At 32.5% G+C, this 26,767-nt stretch overlaps 3 protein-coding genes across 3 annotated transcripts; 1 reads left to right on the plus strand and 2 right to left on the minus strand.

The window, feature by feature from the left end:
- On the plus strand, positions 1-8,378 carry LOC123660539 (arylphorin subunit alpha-like). The gene is made up of 6 exons (XM_045595595.1): positions 1-129; positions 835-944; positions 1,008-1,817; positions 1,886-2,031; positions 2,210-3,023; positions 8,222-8,378. The coding sequence occupies exons 1-5, from the start codon at positions 24-26 to the stop codon at positions 3,021-3,023; spliced, it is 1,986 nt and encodes a 661-aa protein (XP_045451551.1). The 5' UTR covers positions 1-23; the 3' UTR covers positions 8,222-8,378.
- On the minus strand, positions 3,165-6,048 carry LOC123660540 (arylphorin subunit alpha-like). The gene is made up of 5 exons (XM_045595597.1): positions 5,943-6,048; positions 5,642-5,775; positions 4,725-5,552; positions 4,481-4,647; positions 3,165-4,135 (listed from the first exon to the last, which is right to left on the minus strand). The coding sequence occupies exons 1-5, from the start codon at positions 6,031-6,033 to the stop codon at positions 3,247-3,249; spliced, it is 2,109 nt and encodes a 702-aa protein (XP_045451553.1). The 5' UTR covers positions 6,034-6,048; the 3' UTR covers positions 3,165-3,246.
- LOC123660537 (arylphorin subunit alpha-like) lies at positions 8,306-11,326 on the minus strand. Its single transcript, XM_045595593.1, has 5 exons — positions 11,236-11,326; positions 10,936-11,069; positions 10,019-10,846; positions 9,777-9,943; positions 8,306-9,364 (listed from the first exon to the last, which is right to left on the minus strand). Exons 1-5 carry the CDS (start codon positions 11,324-11,326, stop codon positions 8,476-8,478), a joined length of 2,109 nt encoding a protein of 702 aa, XP_045451549.1. The 3' UTR covers positions 8,306-8,475.
- Between the last annotated feature and the right edge of the window lie 15,441 nt (positions 11,327-26,767).

The raw sequence follows: 26,767 nt of genomic DNA on the forward strand, positions 1-26,767 counted from the left end.
TCGGTGTTAGAACTGCATCGGATATGTGCCAGAAATATTCTAGAAATATGATTATACTATGGCTAGTTGCATTGGGAACTGCACTATGCGTGGCGAGTGATGAATTCCGTAGTCTCATCCACGAAGGAGGTAAGAGTTGAATATTTTTTTTCTGAATACAAAAACATATTTTTATACTCAGAAGATTATTCACTTCTATGAAACCCGATTTATATTTATTTATTTATTTGGATATAAACAAAAACCTTTGTATAACTTAAAATGTATTATTTCGCTAATGCGAATACATAACTCTACGTTTACCTACTAAGAATACCACCTAAATAATTCATTTGTTACTGTTACTTTGTGACATTAATTACACCCGACAGACGTTGTCATGTCTTGCGAACTGTCAAATGTGTAAACTTGAAATAAACGTTACGTTTTTGAAATTTAACAATTACCTATCTCAGTAACTTTTTTATATATTCATGCAGTAAGAACCTTCTACAATGTATCAAATGATTTAAAAAAAATTAGCCGAAATGGTCGAGCCGTTATCTTTTTTTTTACAAATGGTTTCCTTAGAAACGTTATTGTTTTAATTAACCATCTCAATATTCATATACATATAACATCTATAATGCTGTTGCGAACTTGTTCCATATAGGTAATTGCTTCATAATTTATCAAGTATTTTTGTAAATATGTGAGCGGATACTATTTGATGTTGAAATGTCTATGTACCAATAATAATTATTATTATTGGTACATAGACATTATTATTGGTACGTAGGTATATTATCATTGGTACATAGACATTTTAACATTTGTGAATATTATTTCTTTCAGATCTCAAAATATCTGATGATGAATATACCAAGTACATCATACCATCTGGTTATCCTCCACACAAATTTCAAAAACAACCAAAACTTTTTTTAGAAGACTTCATCAATCAAGTAAGTCTAAATATTAATTTCAATTTATCTTACAAAATATCAAAGGACGACTTATTTTTTCAGGACAATGAATATTACAAAGTACTGAGCCGGCATGTGGAAGCTGGTCATACTATGAAGGGACTTACATTTAATATATATGACGACAATATGAGGGAAGCCACCATTGCATTATTTCGCCTATTGCAGTACTCTGAAGAAGACAAAATTGACAGCATAAAAGAATGGGCCTCTCAGACTATCAACAGTGATATGTTTAATTATGCATTGATCCTGACATCGTTGTTTAGAGTCGATGTACTCAAAGAACTTGAACCTCCTTTTATAACAAAGCCTTATTACTTTGTTAACAGTGAAACCATTAGGAAAGCGTTTAAACTAAAAGTTAATAACGGCAAATTCAATCCACAAGAGGCACAAGTACAACAATTTTATAGAACAAATGATTTAATATCAATCAACACGAACTATTCAAGCTGGAACCTGTGGAATAATGAGTGCAGAGACAATTTAGATTATTTCAGAGAAGATATAGGTCTCAATAGTTACTATTTTGGGGTCCATATCCTTTATCCGTTTTGGATGAACAACGATGAGTTGACTGGAATTGATTCAAATTATGCTGAAAAATATTACTTTATTCATCAACAATTAATAGCAAGATATAATTTAGAAAAAGAGCATCTTAAATATCTCAATGTCTCCGACCAAAGTAAATGCTATGATGATTTTACACCACATCTGTCTTATGAGAATGGGCTGTCATTTCCAACAAGAACTAATATTCGTAGAGAATGGAGTGAGGACTATGGCCGCATAAAGTCAATCGATATTGCTATCAAAGAATGCATCACAAGAGGTTTAATATTTATGGTAAGTATAAAGATTCTAAAACTTATTAACGCATAATTATTACTTTAAGTTAATTATCTAACTTTCAGGACAACGGAACGAAGATTTATCTTAACGAAGACAATTATGTTGATCTACTTGCAAAGCTAATTCGAGCTAACTTTGAGGGCACACAAACAGCTAAAATACTAAGATCCCTATTTGGATACGGAGGCGATGGTTATCCGAGTGACAGGTAACTTTTACTGTTTGACTAGCTGACCTGACAGACGTGACGCTTTGCGAAATGACGAACGTGTGGAGTTTAAATAAAACTGTTCTCTCTTTTCAAAATTTACAATTTTCTACACAATTTTCTTAATTTTTGAAGTTGTGGAATCCGTATATATTTCTATGATTTCATTTTTTTACAGATATAATCCTGCCCCATCAGTTTTACACCATCCGCAAACATCTTTGCGTGACCCGATATATTGGTATTTGATCCAAAGTTTATTGAAATACTTTGAAGAGTTTTCAAAGACATTAGAACCTTACAACTTTTCTAAATATCAAAGTGATGAATACAATATTATTGACAATACTTTTACAAAAATTACTACGTATTACGAATTCTATCAATTTAATATTGGCAATATTTTTAATAGTGATAATTATGATTTAAGAAGTTCGTCCTTGACATATGCTGCCAGACAAAAAAGACTTAAACATACTCCAATAAGTTTTTCTTTTACAATAGATGCCAAATCTAATAAAACGTCATTGATTAAACTATTTTTAGGCCCAAGGTGCCATGCTCTAAATTGTTTTGATGAATTTTCTAGATTCTTTGAATTAGATTCATTCACTTATGAACTTGATGAAGGTTTAAATATTGTAAGATGGTCACCTGAGTATACGGGTAAATTTTCATTTGATGATTTATTTAACTTAGAATTAAAATCAGTAAGAAAAAATAAATATTGCTTATTCAGATTTCCTGAAAATATGATTATTCCGAGAGGTTTGGAACAAGGTTTAAATTTAACATTATTCATTTTAGTAACACCTATCGATGAGAATAGTGATTTTGAATATCTTTCAAATCCATTAGGATTCCCCTTCCACAGAAAAGCATTAGTTAATAACTTTTTCGATTTTAATAATTACAAATTCTTTAATATTACAATTTATCACAAAGAAAATTCGAAACACGCTAATGGATACTTTTCATCTCATCTCAACTAAATTATGGAATGGAAAAGGATAAAACGATAAAATGATTCATTTGTACTATTTATGCAGTTGATACATTTATGCACACATTTATTTTTTTTGGAAAAAATTGGATGAAATAATAAAATGATTTATTTATACCGTTTTTTATTTGTAAATGTAAGTTATAACAGTATTATTACAATTACATAATGAGTCATTATTATATTATTATATATAATATTTCTCTCTCCTCTTAATGTTTGGCCACTTCGTTGTTGTGAGCAGTGTAATAAGGTACGTTGTATTTGTATGTGAACTCTTCTCCCTCATGGTATACTTCAACATCTTCGAAGAACATGTTAGGCTGCACGAAGTATGGTTCATAAGCTGGGCGGTCAAATGGATAACCGAAAGGCTTGCTGTCCCATTCGAAAGCTTTAATGGTGTCATATTTTTCGGCAGGCGCATAAGGATAAACCACTACGAAGAATTGGTACGGGAAACCACTCTTGGTGCCTTTAGGCAGAAGTAATCTCTTAGGGAAAGCACCAGACTCGGCAGACATGTCCAATGGTACTTTTCCTTCGGGAAGTGTTTTGAAGATTTCGTATGTAGATACAGAGTCTTCTTTGAAGTAGAAGAATTCAGAAGAGGAGCGTTCGATTTTGTTTTGGCCCTTAGTGAGTGTGTGTACAGACCAGTCTAATTCAACGAAGTTCATCCAGTTGTCTTCCAAGCTAATAGGGTAACCCATGTGATCATACTTAGGACCCATGAAGATTTTCACTACAGCATCTCCTTCAACATCAGATTTCAAGTCAACATAAACTTTGAAATCTTTGTGGTTAAGACGAGGTTGACGGACAAAGAAGTGTGTGTAGTTTTGACTCTTCAGTTCTTCTTGGGTGTAGTATACGCCGTTAGACACGTCGAAGTCATAATAATCAAAGAATGTTACCAGCTTCTCTACCTTAACATCGTTAACCTTAACACCGACATAGTGCAGTGAATCTTTAGTGTACACAGGAAGCATCTTCTTATATTCAATGAAGTATTTAATAATCTTGCTGTATAGCTGGTAGAAGACAGGGTCGCGTAAGGATGTTTGGTAGAAGTCAAGAGCTGATGGCGCGAAGTTGTATCTGTGCAAAAATATTCATGATGTTAAAATATTTTCCACCCCTGACTAAATTTATACATGCTAAATTTTTGTGTATGAACAGCACATTATTTAAGAATCTCAGTTAATTAAGGCTGCACTCAAGTAGTGTTGTGTACCTGTAGTGAGTAAGATGACTATAGCTTCTAGAAAAAGTCTGGGTTAGGGTTAGCAACGAGCTTGCGATACTTCTGGTGTTGCAAGCGACTATAGGCTACGGTAACCAATTACTAACAAGTGGACCGTTCGCTTGTTCACTACCCCAGTAGTATAAAAAATATTAATAAAATGAGAGAATATTTAAATACTGACGTTAGGTAACACTTACTTGTCATAATATTGTGGAGCAGCACTAAGAACATTACGAGCTATTACTTCATACGAGTAGTAGGGGCCTCTACGTCCAACTTTTCCATACCAATCAGCGTTAGCTTGCCAGAAATTGCCAACGAAGTTAACAGATTTGCTGTTGTGTAGGTCTACGTCCTGGTTGAACTGAAGACAAAAAAAAATCATTTATATATGTTTATAATATAAACCTATATATTTATCGAAAAATAATATTAACTTACGGCCTTAAAACGTCCTTCGTGAAGATACTGAATGAAAGTCTTCTCATAGGTGTCGAGGAATTGAAGCTCTTCATATTTCTCTATAGAAGGAACTTGATAGTAAGAAGGTCTCTGTACAAATGGATAGTAATAGTAGAGGTTGGGGTAGTAGCCAGTGCTAATCGCATGCCAGAATGAGAAGTTAGGAATCGGTCCTAATCCATTTGAAAGTCTTTCTAAGTAGTAGCGAGCCAACAACTGCTGGTAGAAATAGAAGTATACTTCACCACGGTTTTCCTTCATGCTTGGGTAAAGATCACCGTCCATCCAGAATGGGAAGTATGAGTGGAAGTAATAGTAGTAAGCATTCAGGCCAATATCTTCAGTGAAGTAAGAAATTTTGTATTCATCACTAATGAAATTAAAGTAGTCAGAGTAGTTAGAGTAGATAATCCATTTGTCTCCTTCGTGAACAACTCCGTATTCACTTCCGAAATCTGGAGTAAAAACTCCATCCTGCATTTTGGTACGGTAAATCTTGTTCCACGCATAAGAGTCTGTGAAAAGTTCTGGGTAAACTTCATATGGAGCTGGAACGACCATTCCTTTGGTATCGGCATGGTGAGTCAGAGCAATGTAGAAGGCATAAAAGAATTGTCCCTCGTTTAAGTATACGCGAGCAAAGCAAGCTGTCTTGTAGAAAACTTCAAAGCTATTGGCATAGTACAAAATATTGAAAAGAGCGATTGCTTCACGTTGATGTTGTTTGTAAAAGATGGAGAAAGGCACGTTCTTGGGTAGCATGCCAAAGCTCCATAATTCGTAAAACTCTTGGACGGCTTTCTTGTTCTATAAAAGTGAACAAAAAGGTATATAATTAAAGTAGGAATCAACTGTGTCATTTACAATTAAATCAAAAATTCAAAAGAGAGCCTTACGGTATAGTCATCGAAATGGGCCTTGATGTCGTAGTCCTTGCCAATCTTGTAGTATTCAGCTTCAGGGTCAACTTGCTTGGGATGGAGGAAGAGCTTAAGAATCTTTTCTTGCTTCGTCCCAAAATCAGCATCAACTAAAACATAATTACTTGATAATTTATTATGTTCTTTATTTACCCACACAACATAAGCATATAATTAAATAATTTGATATTAAATAATTAAAAAAAATATATGTTTAAAAATAAAATTATTAGTAATAAATAAATAAAACATAGGAAATTAGTGAAAGATTTTTTACCTTGCTTCGTTTTGTAGACGTGTTTCGGAGTAATCAGGCTCGCCCCAACCAGCCCTAAGGCCAAACATGCCAATGCCAGGACAGTCTTCATCTTGAGCGGTCGAGAAGACAACTGTGCCTTAGCTCTGGCCAGTTTCAGCTTTTATACAGATTTTTTACATCTTATCTTGTCCGAAACTGTTGATTCCTTAGTAACAATATCGCGATTTCTCTTTATCACATATGCCTTTTCTTGACCCCTTATACATTCCGAGAGACAAACAAATACCTAGAAAGTCCACAAAAACTTTAACCAAAGTAGTATTTGTGTACAAAAATATATATCTTGTTTTTAGGAATTATATAATTACAACGAAATAAGTAGCCATAAATCTTCATTTGATTTAGTAATTAAGTACGAAAAAATTTTAATGATATCCGCTATAAATTATTTAATATTTTAACAAAACTATTTTTTTTTATTTGTATGATAAAAGGTGTAATTTTAAAGTTGCTGGTAACACTAGGTACATTACCTGAGTTTGTAATTTACCAAATGTTAAGATGTAAATTTTTATTTTATTGATTGGTATATTTGCTTCTTTAAATATAAATATAACTAGCTGACCTGGTGAACTTCGTATCACCTTATTTTTTTTTTAAATATAATAATAACATAATATATCAAAATAAAATATAGCCTATCTTTTAAGTTGGATCGAACTGCACATGGTGTGCGAATTTTATTATAATCGGTTAAGTGGTTTAGGAGTCCATTGAGGACAAACATTGTGACACAAGATTTATATATATTAAGATATATATATATATATATATATAATTTAAATTACGTTTATTTTTTGTGAATGATATTTTTTTGACACTCGTTAAATAGGTGTACCCTTATAGCGAAATAAATAATTTCATTACATTTCATGTCGGTGTGTCACTAATCTTCTTCTAAGCTGATGAAGTAATAATGATAAAAAATTTAATATGTCGTAGTCTACTGCGAATGCTTCAATGGTATTGATTCACAAAAGGATCTGGTAGGTGCGGCTATAGTTTTTTTTTTTTGGGAACTAAACGTTTTACTACTTTAGTTATTTACTAACTGTGCCCGCGACTTCGTCCACGTGGAATTTAACAAGAAGTTATCAGTTCACAGAGATATAAATAAATGAATTTCTAAAATAAAAGTAGGCTAAGTTACTCCTTATTACATCAGCTATCTGCCAGATAAAGTACCGTCAAAATCGGTCCAGCTTCGTTTCAGAGTTTAGCCAAAACAAACAGACAGACAGACAGACAAAATTGTAAAAAAAGTTTCTTTGGTTTATATACCGTATATACATCCATCCATATGCATTTAGTAAAAAGCGGTTATTTTAATAATACAAACAAACACCCCAATTTTATTTACTCCAATAAGTTTTTCTTATACTCCAATAAGTTTATCTAATATATAAAATTCTCGTGTCACAGTTTTCGTTGCCATAGTCCTCCGAAACGGCTTGACCGATTTTGATGAAATTTTTTGTGCTTATCCGGTATCTATGAGAATCGGCCAATATCTATTTTTCATCCCCCTAAATGTTAGGGGTAGTCCACCCCTAAATTTTTTTTTTTATTTTTTAGACAAAATTTTTAATTTCTATTTTTTTATGATACAACATTAAAAATACATACAACCCTAAATTTTCAAACCTCTACCATCAACCCCTATTTTTAATAGCGTTTAGCGGCAAGACAACGATTGCCGGGTCAGCTAGTATTATTATATACCCCAATAAGTTTTTCTTTTACAATAGATGCCAAATCTAATAAAACATTATTGATTAAACTATTGTTAGGCCCACGATGCCATGCTCTAAATTGTTTTGATGAATTTTCTAGATTCTTTGAATTAGATTCATTCACTTATGAACTTGATGAAGGTTTAAATATTGTAAGATGGTCACCTGAGTGTACGGGTAAATTTTCATTTGATGATTTATTTAACTTAGAATTAAAATCAGTAAGAAAAAATAAATATTGCTTATTCAGATTTCCTGAAAATATGATTATTCCGAGAGGTTTGGAACAAGGTTTAAATTTAACATTATTCATTTTAGTAACACCTATCGATGAGAATAGTGATTTTGAATATCTTTCAAATCCATTAGGATTCCTCTTCCACAGAAAAAGCATTAGTTAATAACTTTTTCGATTTTAATAATTACAAATTCTTTAATATTACAATTTATCACAAAGAAAATTCTAAACACGCTAATGGATACTTTTCATCTCATCTCAACTAATATTATTTTTTATGCAGTTTACATTCAATTTTTTTTTTTTTTGGAAAAGGATAAAACGATAGAATGATTCATTTGTACTATTTATGCAGTTGATACATTTATGCACACATTTATTTTTTTGGAAAAAATTGGATGAAATAATAAAATGATTTATTTATACCGTTTTTTATTTGTAAATGTAAGTTATAACAGTATTATTACAATTACATAATGAGTCATTATTATATTATTATATATAATATTTCTCTCTCCTCTTAATGTGAGGCCACTTCGTTGTTGTGAGCAGTGTAATAAGGCACGTTGTATTTGTATGTGAACTCTTCTCCCTCATGGTATACTTCAACATCTTCGAAGAACATGTTAGGCTGCACGAAGTATGGTTCATAAGCTGGGCGGTCAAATGGATAACCGAAAGGCTTGCTGTCCCATTCGAAAGCTTTAATGGTGTCATATTTTTCGGCAGGCACATAAGGATAAACCATTACGAAGAATTGGTACGGGAAACCACTCTTGGTGCCTTTAGGCAGAAGTAATCTCTTAGGGAAAGCACCAGACTCGGCAGACATGTCCAATGGTACTTTTCCTTCGGGAAGTGTTTTGAAGATTTCGTATGTAGATACAGAGTCTTCTTTGAAGTAGAAGAATTCAGAAGAGGAGCGTTCGATTTTGTTTTGGCCCTTAGTGAGTGTGTGTACAGACCAGTCTAATTCAACGAAGTTCATCCAGTTGTCTTCCAAGCTAATAGGGTAACCCATGTGATCATACTTAGGACCCATGAAGATTTTCACTACAGCATCTCCTTCAACATCAGATTTCAAGTCAACATAAACTTTGAAATCTTTGTGGTTAAGACGAGGTTGACGGACAAAGAAGTGTGTGTAGTTTTGACTCTTCAGTTCTTCTTGGGTGTAGTATACGCCGTTAGACACGTCGAAGTCATAATAATCAAAGAATGTTACCAGCTTCTCTACCTTAACATCGTTAACCTTAACACCGACATAGTGCAGTGAATCTTTAGTGTACACAGGAAGCATCTTCTTATATTCAATGAAGTATTTAATAATCTTGCTGTATAGCTGGTAGAAGACAGGGTCGCGTAAGGATGTTTGGTAGAAGTCAAGAGCTGATGGCGCGAAGTTGTATCTGTGCAAAAATATTCATGATGTTAAAATATTTTCCACCCCTGACTAAATTTATACATGCTAAATTTTTGTGTGTGAACAGCACATTATTTAAGAATCTCAGTTAATTAAGGCTGCTCTCAAGTAGTGTTGTGTACCTGTAGTGAGTAAGATGACCATAGCTTCTAGAAAAAGTCTGGGTTAGGGTTAGCAACGAGCTTGCGATACTTCTGGTGTTGCAAGCGACTATAGGCTACGGTAACCAATTACCAACAAGTGGACCGTTTGCTTGTTCACTACCCCAGTAGTATAAAAAATATTAATAAAATGAGAGAATAAATTAATTATATCAATAAAAATTTATTATTATTATTAATAATAAATGAATATATTAATTAAATTAATATTAAATACTGACGTTAGGTAACACTTACTTGTCATAATATTGTGGAGCAGCACTAAGAACATTACGAGCTATTACTTCATACGAGTAGTAGGGGCCTCTACGTCCAACTTTTCCATACCAATCAGCGTTAGCTTGCCAGAAATTGCCAACGAAGTTAACAGATTTGCTGTTGTGTAGGTCTACGTCCTGGTTGAACTGAAGACAAAAAAATCATTTATACATGTTTATAATATAAACCTATATATTTATCGAAAAATAATATTAACTTACGGCCTTAAAACGTCCTTCGTGAAGATACTGAATGAAAGTCTTCTCATAGGTGTCGAGGAATTGAAGCTCTTCATATTTCTCTATAGAAGGAACTTGATAGTAAGAAGGTCTCTGTACAAATGGATAGTAATAGTAGAGGTTGGGGTAGTAGCCAGTGCTAATCGCATGCCAGAATGAGAAGTTAGGAATCGGTCCTAATCCATTTGAAAGTCTTTCTAAGTAGTAGCGAGCCAACAACTGCTGGTAGAAATAGAAGTATACTTCGCCACGGTTTTCCTTCATGCTTGGGTAAAGATCACCGTCCATCCAGAATGGGAAGTATGAGTGGAAGTAATAGTAGTAAGCATTCAGGCCAATATCTTCAGTGAAGTAAGAAATTTTGTATTCATCACTAATGAAATTAAAGTAGTCAGAGTAGTTAGAGTAGATAATCCATTTGTCTCCTTCGTGAACAACTCCGTATTCACTTCCGAAATCTGGAGTAAAAACTCCATCCTGCATTTTGGTACGGTAAATCTTGTTCCACGCATAAGAGTCTGTGAAAAGTTCTGGGTAAACTTCATATGGAGCTGGAACGACCATTCCTTTGGTATCGGCATGGTGAGTCAGAGCAATGTAGAAGGCATAAAAGAATTGTCCCTCGTTCAAGTATACGCGAGCAAAGCAAGCTGTCTTGTAGAAAACTTCAAAGCTATTGGCATAGTACAAAATATTGAAAAGAGCGATTGCTTCACGTTGATGTTGTTTGTAAAAGATGGAGAAAGGCACGTTCTTGGGTAGCATGCCAAAGCTCCATAATTCGTAAAACTCTTGGACGGCTTTCTTGTTCTATAAAAATGAACAAAAAGGTATATAATTAAAGTAGGAATCAACTGTGTTATTTACAATTAAATTAAAAATCCAAAAGAGAGCCTTACGGTATAGTCATCGAAATGGGCCTTGATGTCGTAGTCCTTGCCAATCTTGTAGTATTCAGCTTCAGGGTCAACTTGCTTGGGATGGAGGAAGAGCTTAAGAATCTTTTCTTGCTTCGTCCCAAAATCAGCATCAACTAAAACATAATTACTTGATAATTTATTATGTTCTTTATTTACCCACACAACATAAGCATATAATTGAATAATTTAATTTTAAATAATTAAAAAAATATATGTTTAAAAATAAAATTATTAATAATAAATAAATAAAACATAGGAAATTAGTGAAAGATTTTTTACCTTGCTTCGTTTTGTAGACGTGTTTCGGAGGAATCAGGCTCGCCCCAACCAGCCCTAAGGCCAAACATGCCAATGCCACGACAGTCTTCATCTTGAGCGGTCGAGAAGACAACTGTGCCTTAGCTCTGGCCAGTTTCAGCTTTTATACAGATTTTTTACATCTTATCTTGTTCGAAACTGTTGATTCCTTAGTAGCAATAACGCGATTTCTCTTTATCACATATGCCTTTTCTTGACCTTATACATTCCGGGAGACAAGCAAATACCTAGAAAGTCCATAAAAACTTTAACCAATGTAGTATTTGTATACAAAAATATATATCTCGTTTTTAGGAATTATATAGTATAATTATAATTTTATGGTTACAACTAAATAAGTAGCCGTAAATCTTAATATGATTTAGTAGTTAAGTACGAAAAAAGTTAATGATATCCGCTATAAATTATTTAATATTTTAACAAAACTATTTTTTTTATTTGTATGATAATAGGTGTAATTTTAAAGTTGCTGGTAACACGGTACATTACCTGAGTTTGTAATTTACCAAATTTTAAGATGTAAATTTTTATTTTATTGATTGACTAGCTGACCCGGCGAACTTCGTATCGCCTAACACAAACTTTATCGTATGGTATTAAAGTTCAAATTGACTTTTAAGTATTATCACAAATCTTTTGTATGGGAGTATAGAAAAGTGTTGTTTTTAGACTTTTTCAGGAAATTTAATTTTTTTTTTAGAATTTTTCTCTCCGTAAGAACCATCCTCGTACTTCAAGGAATATTTTAAAAAAAGAATTAGCGAAATCGGTCCAACCGTTCTCGAGTTTTGCGCTTAGCAACACATTCAGCGACTCATTTTTATATTATAGATATTGATATTTGCTACATTAACTTTCGTTTATTTTTTGTGAATGATATTTTTTTGACGCTCGTTAAGTGAGTGTACCCTTATAGCGAAATAAATAATTTCATTACATTTCATGTCGGTGTGTCACTAATCTTCTTCTAAGCTAATGAAGTAATAATTATAAAAAATTTAATATGTCGTAGTCTACTGCGAATGATTCAATGGTATTGATTCACAAAAGGATCTGGTAGGAGCGGCTATAGTTTTTTTTTTTGGGAACCAAAAGTTTTACTATTTTAGTTATTTACTAAATGTGCCCGCGACTTCGTCCACGTGGAATTTAACAATAAGTTATCAGTTCACAGAGATATAAATAAATAAATTTCTAAAATAAAAGTAGCCTAAGTTACTTCGTATTACATCAGCTATCTGCCAGATAAAGTACCGTCAAAATCGGTCCAGTTTCGTTTCAGAGTTTAGCCGGAACAAACAGACAGACAGACAAAATTGTAAAAAAAGTTTGTTTGGTTTATATACCGTGTATACATCCACCCATATGCATTTAGTAAAAAGCGGTTATTTTAATATTACATACAGACACCCCAATTTTATTTATTTATATAGATTATTTATATACTTTTTGATAAAAATGAGGAATATATTACGTTTTTGAAGTTGGAAGTTGAAGTTTTAAGAGGATTTAGTCCGTCATAGCCACTGGAATCTAGAAGTAGAAGGCGTTAGTTGATCACCGCCGCTCGACATCGCTGATAGGGGTTTTACGGAGCGAAACATGGGCATCCGGCCAACCCTCCTATTTTCCATTCAGGCTTGGATCATGCACTTAACTTATATTTTACATTATTTATAATACTCATATTTGAGAGGGTCAAGTAATTTAGTTGTTTTACTAAAATTTATAAACTTAATAATTAAAGAGGCTATTGAAACATTAACTGAAAATGATGACGCAAACATATTTTTAAATTTTATCTTGTTGGAGTTCACGACTGTAATCATTCTCGTTTTGTTGGGCTGATAAATGTTTTATTATCAGTACCTACCGGACGCAGGTTCGCTTCCCGCGTAGCAGAATGTTGGTATTAGCACAAATTTTACAAATATTTATTTCTATTGTAGTAGATATATGCTGGTGTCTCAACAGGGCCTTGAAGATTTTGAAATTTGGTATATTTTCTTCAGAAAAGAAACTCTCTTATTACAAATAAAGTTCTTATTAAAATTTATATTGATACGTTAAAATAAATATAACGATTATTTATTTCTGGAGATGTTCTTTACTAAACTGTACTAATATTATAAGAAATGTTTTTGCTCGCAATCGAAACAAACCGACTTTAATTACATTGGCAAGTAAGACAACGTAGGTAGGATAAAAAAATACTCAAGTAAATTCACATTATAAGCGATAAATTAAAATGTACTCGTCAGATCTCGATTAAATTTAAATGTGACCAATAACAGGCGACAGTTTTCGAGTAAAAAAATCATCAAAATCGCTACATCCAGTAAAAAGGTGAGACAATAAAAAAATGCAGTCAAATTGAGCACTTCCTCCTTTTTTGAAGTCGGATAAAAAAGAAAATAAGATTTTTTTAGTTCATTTGTGATCTTTAAAATCTAAAACTATCGGACTGATTTTAAAAAATATTTCATCTAAAGAATACTATGAATTATCACTGAACGATATATGTATATAATTATGTAGGTTGAATTTTAACGGCAGAGAATGGAATAGTCATGATTGAGATTGTTAGTTAAATTAACACGTTTCTTTTCATTCGGGTACTCTATGCCCTTAGGGTTTAATCAAGGAGAAAATATTTTATGCCTGACTTATCTGTCTCAATAAACAAATTTTTGAAGTGTGGGGATTTTTTTTAAATTGAATACCTTCAAAACAAATTGCCTTATAAATATTTAAAAAAAAAATGTTTGGCAGTTTTACTTACATGTGATTAAATTCACATCAATATTTATTATCAGCTAATGCCCACGTTTTTGTTAGCGTAGATTACTAGTAATTTCGTTGTGTATATGCGTGATAATTAAGCGTACAACTCCCATTAAACTTCGGTTACATAACCAGGGCAAAATTGTAATGCAAAATAATAATCAGAAAAATACCGCATTTTTCGGAATGAATGATCTTTAAAATCTTCTGCTAAAATAAGTCATTATTTATATAAAGATTCTTTGACCATTACGTTCTTGTACATTTTAAACGTACATTTAAAAGACAATTAGAAAAATCATGGAAATTAGTAGAGGTAATTTATGAAAAACATGTAGTCATCACGTGTATTAAAATTTTCTAATGGAATAAGATAACAAGCCATTTTTATTTATAAAAGAATTGTATTAAATATACCTATTGTAAGTCATTAAATTTTGTTTTTGGTATAATTGTAAACATATTATTGTTTATTTAACGTATATCAATATTTTTGTTATTAGGTAATCTTATGACCACATCGGCATTATCAACTGACTTTTACCTTATCTTTAACCAATATAATAACTTATATAACACATTTTAAATTGCTTTCCAAATCGTTTATATGGGTATATACAAAAGGTGACATTTTCGTATGTCCGAAAAACTTCCAGAAACTTCCTTCAAGCCTGTTTATTTTCTATTACGTATTAGTGTATGTACATTGTTTCTCTTACGAGTCATATTATTTGTTTTTGATTAAAAAAACAGTAATATTTTATAATGTTAATCAAATAAAACTCCATGCGATTGAAATCGTTAGGGTAACCCAAACCGTTGACCTTTTTTATATACACTCATAATTTAAGCAATCGTTAAGCTTTCTATGCTTATTATGAACCGGATATCCCAATTCCATTTAACCTATACCATTATGTTCTCACAGTGTGGTGTAAAAAATGCAATTTGCAATGCAAGTGTACAAACACTTCAATACAAATTCATATATTTCTTAGAAAATCAACAAGTTATCTATACTAATACTAGCTGTGCCCGCGGCTTTGCCCGCGTTGAAATCAGTGTCTCACAAAGTTTTCCCGGCAAACTTCCAGTGAAACTCTCATCAAAATCGACTTAGCCGTTCCGTAAACCTTCCCCTTGAAGCCCTCTCTCCATTGGTGAAACCGCATGAAAATCCATCTAGTAGATTTTGAGGGAATCGATCACATACACTTTTGGAGACTTTGTTCTATAATACACTAACTGTTGCCCGCGACTACGTCCGCGTGGTGAAAATATGCATTACTATTTAGATGTTTAACGGAAATTATTTTTTTATTTCAGTCACTGGAAATGCTTAGCACACTGAGTAACTTTTTAAAAGGCACAATTTAGAATAATTTAATAGTTATTTTTATAAAACCTCTCTATACACCACATTTTTAGTTTTATTTTCAGGCTGCAGTATAAATAACCTATCAGGCGAACTTATAGCTGCTGTATATGTTTCATACAAACTATCAACCCCAATGAAACCCCCTTAGCGGTGGAATATCGCAAAATCCGTTCTTAGCGGACGTCTACTAACTATAATCTACCTCCCTGCCAAATTTTATCTTTGTCCATCCTAGATGGATGGACCATCCAGCGGTTTTTGAGTTCTCGCCATGAGTGAGCCAGTGACCTTTCTCTTTTATGTATATATATATTATATATATATATAAATTACGATGCATTATTTGGACACCACCTCGCCATCTATAGAGCATACATTTTAAATTTCAAGTCTTTTACTTTAAAAACATAGGACTTTCATACAGACTTCCAACCCCCGCTTTACCCTCTTAGGGGTCGAGTTCGTAAAATCCGTTCGTAGCGGATGTCTACGTCCTATAAGGAGCCTATCTGCCAAATTTCAAGTTTGTAGGTGTGATAGTTTCGGAGATTTCGTGATGAGTGAGTGACCTTTCGCTTTTATATATATATATATATATATATATATATATATATATATATATATAGAATAGAATATATAAATTATACAGAGGAAATATTTGATTATTTGTTTGCATTGAATAGGCTCTAAAAGTACTGAACCAATTTGAAACAAAATTTTCACTGTTGGGAAGTTACGCGATCCGCGGGTTACATAGGCTATAATTTTTTTTTTTAGAAAAAAAAATAGGGAAATAAAAAATATATTTGATTTTTTTAAAAATATTCGTGCGAAGCCGGGGTGGAATGCTAGTTATTAGATATTATCATGAGACCTAAAGTTTAATACTACATTAGTTTGAATACTACATTAGTTTGATTACTACGAAATTCTATAATATAATTTTCTTTGCTAGCAAACGAAAAAACCGAGTTCAATTACATCCACGAATAATACAACGTAAGTAGACGAAACAAATTAATAAACTCACTCTTCGTCACCATGATTTTCGACGTATGAATTAAAAATCATCAAAATCGGTACACCCAGTCAAAAGTTATGCGGGTTTTTAAGGGATCCCCTCGATTTCTCTGGGATCTCATCATCAGATCCTAGTTTCCTTCTACCTCCCTCGGGATATCTTCTTTCTAACAAAAAAAGAATTATCAAAATCAGTTAATAAACGACGAAGTTATCCCCGAACATACATTAAAATATATATATATATTCGGTCGAATTGAGTAACCTCCTCCTTTTTTGAAGCCGGTTAACAAAATATGACAAAGTCCAAAAAAAAAGAAAACATTGATATGAAATCTTCTTATCTTTAGAGATGAGTTAAAAAAAATACGAAAACTCTGGAGTCAAACACAGTGTTAAATATGAAATTACCTATCTCATTAAAATGCACAGATAACCCTACTTATCTTAAAATTCAAGTTGTTTTTATATCGTAAATGATTTTGATTTATCTCCACTTTTATCTCAAATTTTAAAAAATAACTTTTAACTTTTACATTAAAACTGATGTTATGTAGTATTTAATGCATTATTTTTATTAATAATTAAAAAACGATGGAGGTTTGCAATTCGACTGCATTTTTAACCGACCTCCAAACAAGGAGGAGGTTCTCGATTCGATTGTATTTTTTCTATGTATAAGTTACCTCGGGACTTTTGACTGGGTGGACGGATTTTATTGAGTTTTAATCAAATGGACGTGTGTGTCATGTGGTCCCATTCATCTAACAAGTGCTTTTCGAGTTATATCTAATAATGCGTATTTACTTGACTAATTTTTCAAATATGTTTTATTTATAGAACAATATTTTAATTCAAGCATTCAAATAAAAATAAGTCACAATAAACTAACAAGAAAAATTTAAAAGTCATACATTAAAAATCCCTAGACATAGTAATTTTTATGGAAAACGTATGGTTAAATGTACTCATATTATTCCTTTCATAATAAATAATCTGCCATCGAATTTAAAAGACAAAATTAAATAATTGTGTTTGCAGGCAAACGAAGAAAAACCGCCTTCAATTATATCGACAAGTAATGTAACGTAGGTAGACAAAAAAATTGTCAAGTAAATACGCATTATCAAAGATTACTCCAAAAGTTGTAATCAGATCTCGATGGAATTTAAATGTGACCACATGATAAGCATCGGCTTCAATCATCGATGTCAATTAAATTAAAAATCATCAAAATCGGTTCATAAACGACGGAGTTATCCCCGAACATACATAAAAAATAAAAATAATATATATATATATATATATATATATACGGTCGAATTAAGTAACCTCTTCCTTTCTTTGAAGTCGATTAAAAAAAGCTATATAAACATATTTAAAAATCTTTTTAGACCAACATATAGAGAGAGAATGAAATGGCCGCATATGAATAACTTAAAAAAAATAGAAATACAAACTAAATATTTATAATTTTATTATTCTTTAACCTCTTTATGTTCATTTTTTTTCCAATTATATTCACATGTATAACCAGTTATTTGTGTAGTTTAATGGAATATTTTTATAATCTTATCTTAATATATATAAATTAGGCGTCACATTGTTTGTCCACGGACTCTTAAACTACTTAACCGATTTTAATCAAATTTGCACACCGTGTGCAGTTCGATCCGTCTTAAAAGATAGGCTATATTTTATTTCGATACAAATAATTATTTTCTTCACAAAAAGAAATAAGTACGAAGTTCGCCAAGTCAGCTATTAGCTTATAAAATATTTTATACTTTAGTACTTATTATTACTTTAGAAACACACCGCACTATTAAACTGTTAATTGTTTTTGCTGCACTGTTTATAAAAAATACAACTATTTTTGTAAATAAATAAATAAGAAATAAATTAATAAAATAATAACCTTTTCCTGAGTATAACGATTTTAATTGATTCTTGTTTTATTCGAAAACTTATATTTATCTTGTATTTCAGTTTACATTTATTGAGATCTGATCACTACTTTTTAACCGACTTCCGAAAAAGGAAGAGGTTCTCAATTCGACTGTTTTTTATGTATATACTAGCGACCCGCACCGGCTTCGCACGGGTGCAATGCTGATACTAAATATACTACAGAATGTCTTTTTTCATTTTATTTATTTTATTTATTAAACTTTATTGCACACACAAAAAGAAGATACATTTTAGAACGATTAGATACAAAAACAAATAATGTTTGCAAAGGCGGCGTTATCGCTTATAGCGATCTCTTCCAGGCAACCTTTAATAAAAGTAGTATAAGAAAAAATATGTTGGTAGTAGTGCGCAATCAACAACGCGAGTTTAGTACATATAGTTAAATTAATTTACAATACAATTAAACGGTAATACCTACATGGACATATAAACACATATGTAAACACATACAAAATATATTTAAACAAACATAAAAATGAAAACAATATACCATTAGAATTCATATACATATTTAATACTATGTAATAGTTAAGTAGTATTTGTGCAAACGATTCTTAAAAATATTTATAGACTCTGCTTGACGGATGTTATTGGGCAGGGAATTCCAATGTTTAATCATTTTAGTAGTGAAGAAATTACCATACGCATTAGAGCGACAAAGAGGTACCACAAGCAAGTTATTACTACGGGAACGCAAGTGACATTCAGTGTCATGTCCTAAAAAACTAAACCTTTCCTTAAGATAAGTGAGGGTGATAAAGGATATTAAACACTAAAACAAGAAAGAGCATGCATATTTCGTCGCTGTCTAATTGGTAGCCAACCCAACTGTTGACGATATTGAGATATATGGTCAAATTTGCGCAACCCGAATATAAAGCGAATACATATGTTTTGTAATCGTTCCAGTTTGTTTAACAGTTGTTCAGATAAATCGATATAAACAATGTCAGCGTAATCTAATAAGAGTAGGAGTAAAGAATTTTATAGTGTGAAGCTAGCTTCATCATCATCATCATTTCAGCCTATTACAGTTCACTGCTGGACATATAGGCCTCCACAAGTTCGTGCCACAAAATGGAGTAAACTCGTGTGTTTTGCCCATAGTCACCACGCTGGGCAGGCGCGTTGGTGACCGCAGGGCTGGTTTTGTCGCACCGAAGACACTGCTGCCCGTCTTCGACCTGTGTATTTCAAAGCCAGCAGTTGGATGGTTATCCCGCCATCGGTCAGCTTTTTAAGTTCCAAGGTGGTAGTGGAACTGTGTTATCTCATAATCGCCTCTTACGACACCCATGGTAAGAGAGGGGAGAAGCTAGCTTATAGCATGGTTATTAACATAATAACAACAACATTCAAATATGCGTCGTTAGACTACACGTTGTTACAGAATTCGTTGAAGAAATAAAGGTTCACTGCTCGTTCCCCGTAGGTGATAGCGTGATAATATGTAGCCTATATGTTGACCCGACTTCTTTATAATATTCGTGCCAAATTTGAAGTAAATCCATGCAGTACTTTTTGAGTTTATCCCGGACATACATACAGACAAACAGACAAACAGACAAAAATTCTAAAAACTTTATTTTTGGCTTCGGTATCGATTGTAGATCACACCCCAAGTATTATTTAAAAAAAAAAATTCAATGTACAGTTTTGACTTTCCTACCATTTTATTATATGTATAGATGTTACTTCAGAACTTTTGATTGTGTTGTTGATTTCGACAAAAACCTTTTTAATCGAAAGGTGGCGTGTGATATTTGGTCCATTTTAAATTTATTTGAGATCTAACAACTACTTTTTGAGTTATATATAATAATGCGTTTTTACTTGACTAATTTTTGTCGACCTACGTTGTATTATACCGCATAACTTTTTACTGGGTGTACCGATTTTGAAGATTTTTAATTTAATCGAAAGCTGATGTTTACATAGGGCGCACTAAAAGTTTCCGGAATTGAGCCAGTTACATAAACAATATTTAAAAAGTAATTACAACATTTGAAAATGGAACTTTTTGGCTGTAGAATGCAGTTTATTTTATCTGACTGTCAATTGTTTTGCCATTTTAAAAATTGCGAGTCTACATTAACATGGATTTAACTCGGGAAATTTTTTGAAGTATAATTTTCTACGATTTCAAGTGTAAATTAACAGTTCAGCAGAGCCTCGCTCGGCTTCAATCTGCTTTTGGCAATGAAGCACTATACCAGACGACTATTTATAGCTGGTTTGCGGAATTCAAGCGCGGTCGTGTTAATCTCAGTGACGAATATCGCGATGGTCGCCCGACCACCGCCGTGAACAACAAAAACATTGATGCTGTGCGCCGTATGAGCGAAACAGACAGGCGTGTGACCTACCATGAGATTCGGGCATCCTTAGACATAGGCATGAGTCAAATAGAATCAATCCTTCATAAACAGTTGCGTGTGAGAAAGTTATGCTCGCGGTGGATCCCACACAATTTGACCGAGGCTCGAAAAACGGACCGCGTCACTTGGCGCAATGCCATACTTACCAGATTCAACGAAGGGGCGTCAAATTTGGTGTGGAACATAGCAATAGGTGACGAAATATGGATTTATTACTATGATCCCAAAACAAAGCAGCAATCGAGCGTATAGGTCTTTCAAGGTGAACCGAAACTAACCAAAGCGGCTCGTGTGAAAAGTAAATCTAAGCGAATGATTGCTTCTCTTTTTTAATAGAATTGGACACGTGGCTACTGTTGCTTTAGAGAATTGTCGTAACGTGAATAGTAACTGGTACACGACCATTTGTTTGCCGGAAGTTATTGACGAACTGCGTAAAAATAACCGTAAACGCCGTATCATCTTGCACCACGACAAGGCTAGCTCCCACACGGCCAGATAGACAAACGAATTTTTGAAGGTGAAAAATGTAGAACTTATGAGTCATCCTACATACAGTCCCGACCTGGCATCTCATGATTTTTTCTGTTTCCAAAAATTAAGAACCAATTACGCGCTTCTCTAACGCGCCAAAAGAAATATAACTACCTTCAAAACAGAGTGTGTCAGCTTCGACACGCGACTGGAGTTTACTCCTTTAGAGGGTTACCGCGGATTTTCAACATTAAAAAGTTCTACTAAATTAATTAAATAACAACTAATTAAAACAATAAAACTCTAAAATCAAAACATAAAGTGATATTCGCCATTTGTATCGGTACAGTGAGTGTACTATATCTTACAAAAATTGGGCAATAATGCCCTGCGTTCTCTCGATTTCACTCCTCATATTGTTTTCATACCGCGGGCCTTACATCGGGAGGTAGGGAGGGGGGCTTTAGGGAGTAAGCTCCGTATTTTGTGATAACAAATGCAATAACTACATTAGTTCTCTAAGACGCAGCGAGGAGATTAACGAAAACGAATAAAGCAAAAACAAATACTTAATTGAAGTGCGTTCTGACACCGTTAAAATTTTGTCATTTCTACGTCAGAGCTTCATTAAATTACCTTAATATTACCATTCTTGGACGTAAAGCTGAATATTTCCGCTGCGGGATTCCCTGCTTCAATCAAAATATTACTTTCCTTTGTGGAATCACTGATCTGCTCGCTTTACTTTCCTGTTTCACAAGCAGGGCTGTTTACCTAGAATCTAGGTCTTAGATGATCGCCCTTCAAGCGATAAGACCACCTTTGTACGTGTTCCCTTAAAATAAAATGAAATTACATTGCTTTTTCAGCATAAAAATTGATGTATTAATGACTTATTAGTTATCATACAATTATTATTTTTAACATCTAGCTAGTCCTAAGGTTCCCTGGAGGTCCCTATGACAGCGATAAGAACTTTTTATATTACAACGGCGGTAAAAAGACGTGCGGTCCACCTGATGGTAAGTGATTACCGTAGCCTATAGACGCCTGCAACACCAGAAGCATCACAAACGCGTTCCCGACCCTACTCTCGACCCTCCCCAGAAGCTCTCCACTTTACTCACACAGGAACACAACGCTACTTAAGAAAAGTGTTATTGAGTTGTGATCTTCTACAAGTTTGACTCCTGAGGTATTGCTGTACTGAGGGCTATTGCGGATACTCAGAAAGAAAAGTATTACTACATATTGTCTAAACCTAAACTCTAAACAGACGTAAAAGCAAGATTCCGCACTTTTAAAATACACGAAACTTGTTGAACAAGATTTCGTGTAAAATTTTGTATAGAAATCGACACACTGAGCAGATGCTCAAGCACTTCGAGTTTGATATGGTTTCTTAGGCCTTTTTTGAAACCAACTATTTTGTGTTATATCAGAAATATTTTTATTGTATGCAATTATATTTACAAAAACTTTGTAATTTATTTCAATAATCGATTTTAATTAATCACGTAATGGCTTTTAATGGCGCCAATATTAAGATTACAATGTCCATTAAATTATACAGATAGCAGAAATTATAGTATTTTAATTAATAATGCTTGGTTAATATTAATTAAATTGAGGTAGGACACAGCAAGTTTGTTATAAATAAGAGGTTTGAATAAAACGTGCTTTAACTTTGCTGACAAAAACGAAGGTGATTTATATTGAAATTAATTTTAGTTACATATACAGAGTACAACAAAGGCACAGAATCCGCACAGATACATGAAAGATGGCAATAATAGTAATTTGAGTACTCACAAATTAACAAATTATTAGTATTTAAATACATATAGCAGAGCGCGCTATATTAGACATTGCACTCTACAGAAAAAGTCAAATTTTACAAAATTTATATAAAGTGTCGGTTAGTGATTAAATAAATTTTATTTTGTTTTATTTATTTCTTTACATAGATATATAGATATACAAAGCGAGTTGAATTCTACCAGATAAGTAAAATATGTTTTTATTAATCTTAATTAATAATATTCTAGAAACAAAATTGATAAAATCTTTAAAATTAAAACAAGCCATATTACTTAACAGCTTAAGCGCTTGAACAACAAAAACTCTTAGAAAGATTAAAAATAGATTTAATCTTACTTGCTTGTTGCCTTGAATTTAACCTTTTATAATATATAAATAATTAAAATATCATACAATAATATTAAACAATATTCAATTTTTAAAACATTTTTAAAAGATAATTTTTAATCCTAACTTTTGACACATATTTATGGCTTTTTAACAATCACACTAGAAAAACTTTTGAAAATAATAATTATATAATAAAATAAAATTAAAAATTATATAATTTTTAATTTTTAAAATGACAAAAAGGAGGAGGTTCTTAATTCGACTAGCATATTTTTTATGTAACATACATCTTAGAACTTTTGACTGGGTGGACCGATTTCGATGATTTTTCTTTCAATAGAATAGTGGTGGTTTGATGCTCGTCATGTTGTCCCATTTAAATTTAATTGAGATCTGATAAGTATTTTTCGATTTATATCTAATAATGCGTATTTACTTGACTATTTTTTCGCACACCTATATTGTATTACTTGTCGATTTAATTGAAATTTTTTTTTTTTTCGTTTGCGAGCAAATATAATTATTGAATAAAATCAAAATCAAAAACATCTTTATTCAAATAGCACATATGAGCACTTTCGAATCGCCGTTTTACAAATTTAAACTAAAAATGATTATTATTTAGTAATCTTTTATTAGTAATCTTTGATAACACGCACTTGAATATTTTTTCGGCTACCTACGTTGTATTAGTCGATGTAATTGAAGTCGGTTTTTTTTTTTCGTTTGCGAGCAAACACAATTATTATCTATACTTCATAACTTTTTACTGAGTTCAACTTGATGATTCTTTTTTTAATTGAAATCTGGTGTTTGTAATGTGGTCGCATTTTAATTTTTTGATTTGTTTCAGAATGCGTATTTAATTGATTATTTTTTTGATTATAACTACTTTATGTTACTTGTCGATGTAAATCGAAGTCGGTTGTTTGTCATCACAATTATATTTCTAAGTTTACTCCTATTTAATTAGAAATACCTAATATTTTAAAATTTTTAAAATTACACACTACCATAATAAATTAAGGGCCTGTTTCAAAAGTAGTAAATAAAATTCATCCTTTTTTTTTACCCAGAGGAAATCCCTAACGGATGCCTACAGCCCGGGGGAGCTGGAGGGTATGTCCGAGTCGCACGGACTAAAACCTCTGGGGTGTTCCTTCGACACGCCTGGACGGAATCACAGGGACACAGTTGCACTTCCGCGATAGATAAAATTCATCCTGCTAGTAAATTATGAATAGATTTTAACTGCAGCAGGTAGAATAGGCTATTTGGACCTGTTTCTCCTCAACAAATAAACACCAACTTCTAGTTTTATATTTGCGAACAGAAATATGTTATAAAAAAAGTGAAATGCGTTTGCATAAATGAATAATATAGGAAAAACTTTTATCTGATGGATACTGCCATCCGTCAAATAGCGTTATCCATGACTGGTCATACAGGCCATACAACGTAAGTTGATTACTCAGTTGTAACTTCTGGTACTACCTTATATAAAATCATTATAAAAGTTCTTCTACAGTTACATAGATGTCAATATAAAACCTCGTCATAATTTTTAAATTTGTCAATAGATGGCAGCTCTGATTCCAAAATTTGTTATCTTTCAATGTTCAAAATTTTAATATTACAATATTATAAAATAACTTGTCGTTTGTTTATTATACGTTATCAGTGATATTAAATTTAATAAAAAATTTAAGTAAATTTACATGTAAATTAACCGTATAAAGAAGTTATTGAAGATAAATAGTAATGAATTTTAATGATCGATTAGGCAGGTAGGTTTTAGGTACATAATTACTAAGTACCTCCATTGAGTACATAAGAATTTCATCATTAATGAAATGCTCTTATGCTTAGATAATAGATAGTAGCCGTTTTTCGCTGGTTTTGTAAAAAGAATATGCCATTACATTTCTTTTATGACTACAATTTAAAAACACATATTATTAAACCTTTATAATTAGCATAATTAAAAAACTATTTCGAACAAATCTAAAACTTTAAACTCAATTTTCTCAGATTTAGATTTGTGAACTTTACTGCCTTTTATCTAAGCACAGTAGTATGAACAGGATTACAATAATATTTATGAAGTATTGAATAAAAATCACAAAATTAAAAATAATTCGTCCGCTTTGGTGTAGTGGTGCGTATAGGTGCCTAAACACCGACGGTTTGCGGGTTCGATTCCCGCTCGCTATGGGTATATTTGTATTTGTACAAATATTTCTTTCTGGATTGGATGCCTGACCTTGTGGGTCTCCGCACCGTGCTTTGGAGGGCACGTTAAGCCGTCTGTCCTAGTTGTTATCATAAATACCCGATAGCTATCGTTACTCATAGTAGGGAACTTCCCTAACCCGAAGTGGAGCAGCGTGGTGGATTAAGCTCCTATCCGGTGATGCGGTTAAATAAAAACCACAGAATCAAATAGAAATTGATCGCTCTGGTGTAGTGGTGCGTGTATGCACCACATCGGCAGCTGCGGGTTCGATTCATACTGGAGATGGATATTTATTGATAATAATTTGTATTTGTACAAATATTGGTTTCCGATCTGGGTATCTGTCGAACTAGGTCTTCCTCGGCGTGTCTCAGGAAGCACGTTAAGCTGTCGGTGCTGGTAGTTATCTTAGACACCAGATAGCAAACGTTACCCATAGTAAGGAATTTATTCTCCAACTCACAGTAGAGCATCATGGCTGGTTAAGCTCCGAACCTTTTCTTTCATGGAGAGAGGGGCTAAGTTAGTTTATTAATTTGAAGAATATCCCTAAATAAACAGAATTTGAATTATTTAAACAGCAAAAAGGGCTAACGCGAGTAATTTTACAAATATTTTAAAACATAAGAGACCTAGTTTTAAAAGCTTTCATTTAACTTGCAATGTGTGTAAGGTATTATATTTGCTAGGGAGGGATCTTTGAACTCAATCTTGAGAATCCAACAGATTTAGCTGAAATTTTGTATACACGTTTATGACATGGATGACAATGCATAGTAGCTGTACGACGTCTTTTTAGAATGGGTGGATTTAGATCCAATATGGCAGAACACCCAAGATGGCAGACTAGTTAATTTTAATATATACCTATATATATGGATAACAAATGAAAGCGCTGAGAGTAACTCGAATATAGTGATTTTATGTCTAATTCTAATCTATGGCGGACTAACTTTTCTATATTGTGGAGAAATAAATTTAAAAGTAAAAACCTTTTAAAAATCAGTCTTTATTTTAATTTCGCTATAAAGACCAAAATAACCTTTTCCTTTAAAGCCTTTACTACACATTAATATGATATAAAAGCTGGTCGCGAGA

The sequence above is a fragment of the Melitaea cinxia genome, chromosome 15 (genome assembly GCF_905220565.1).
Source record: "Melitaea cinxia chromosome 15, ilMelCinx1.1, whole genome shotgun sequence".
NCBI classification, from domain to species: domain Eukaryota; kingdom Metazoa; phylum Arthropoda; class Insecta; order Lepidoptera; family Nymphalidae; genus Melitaea; species Melitaea cinxia.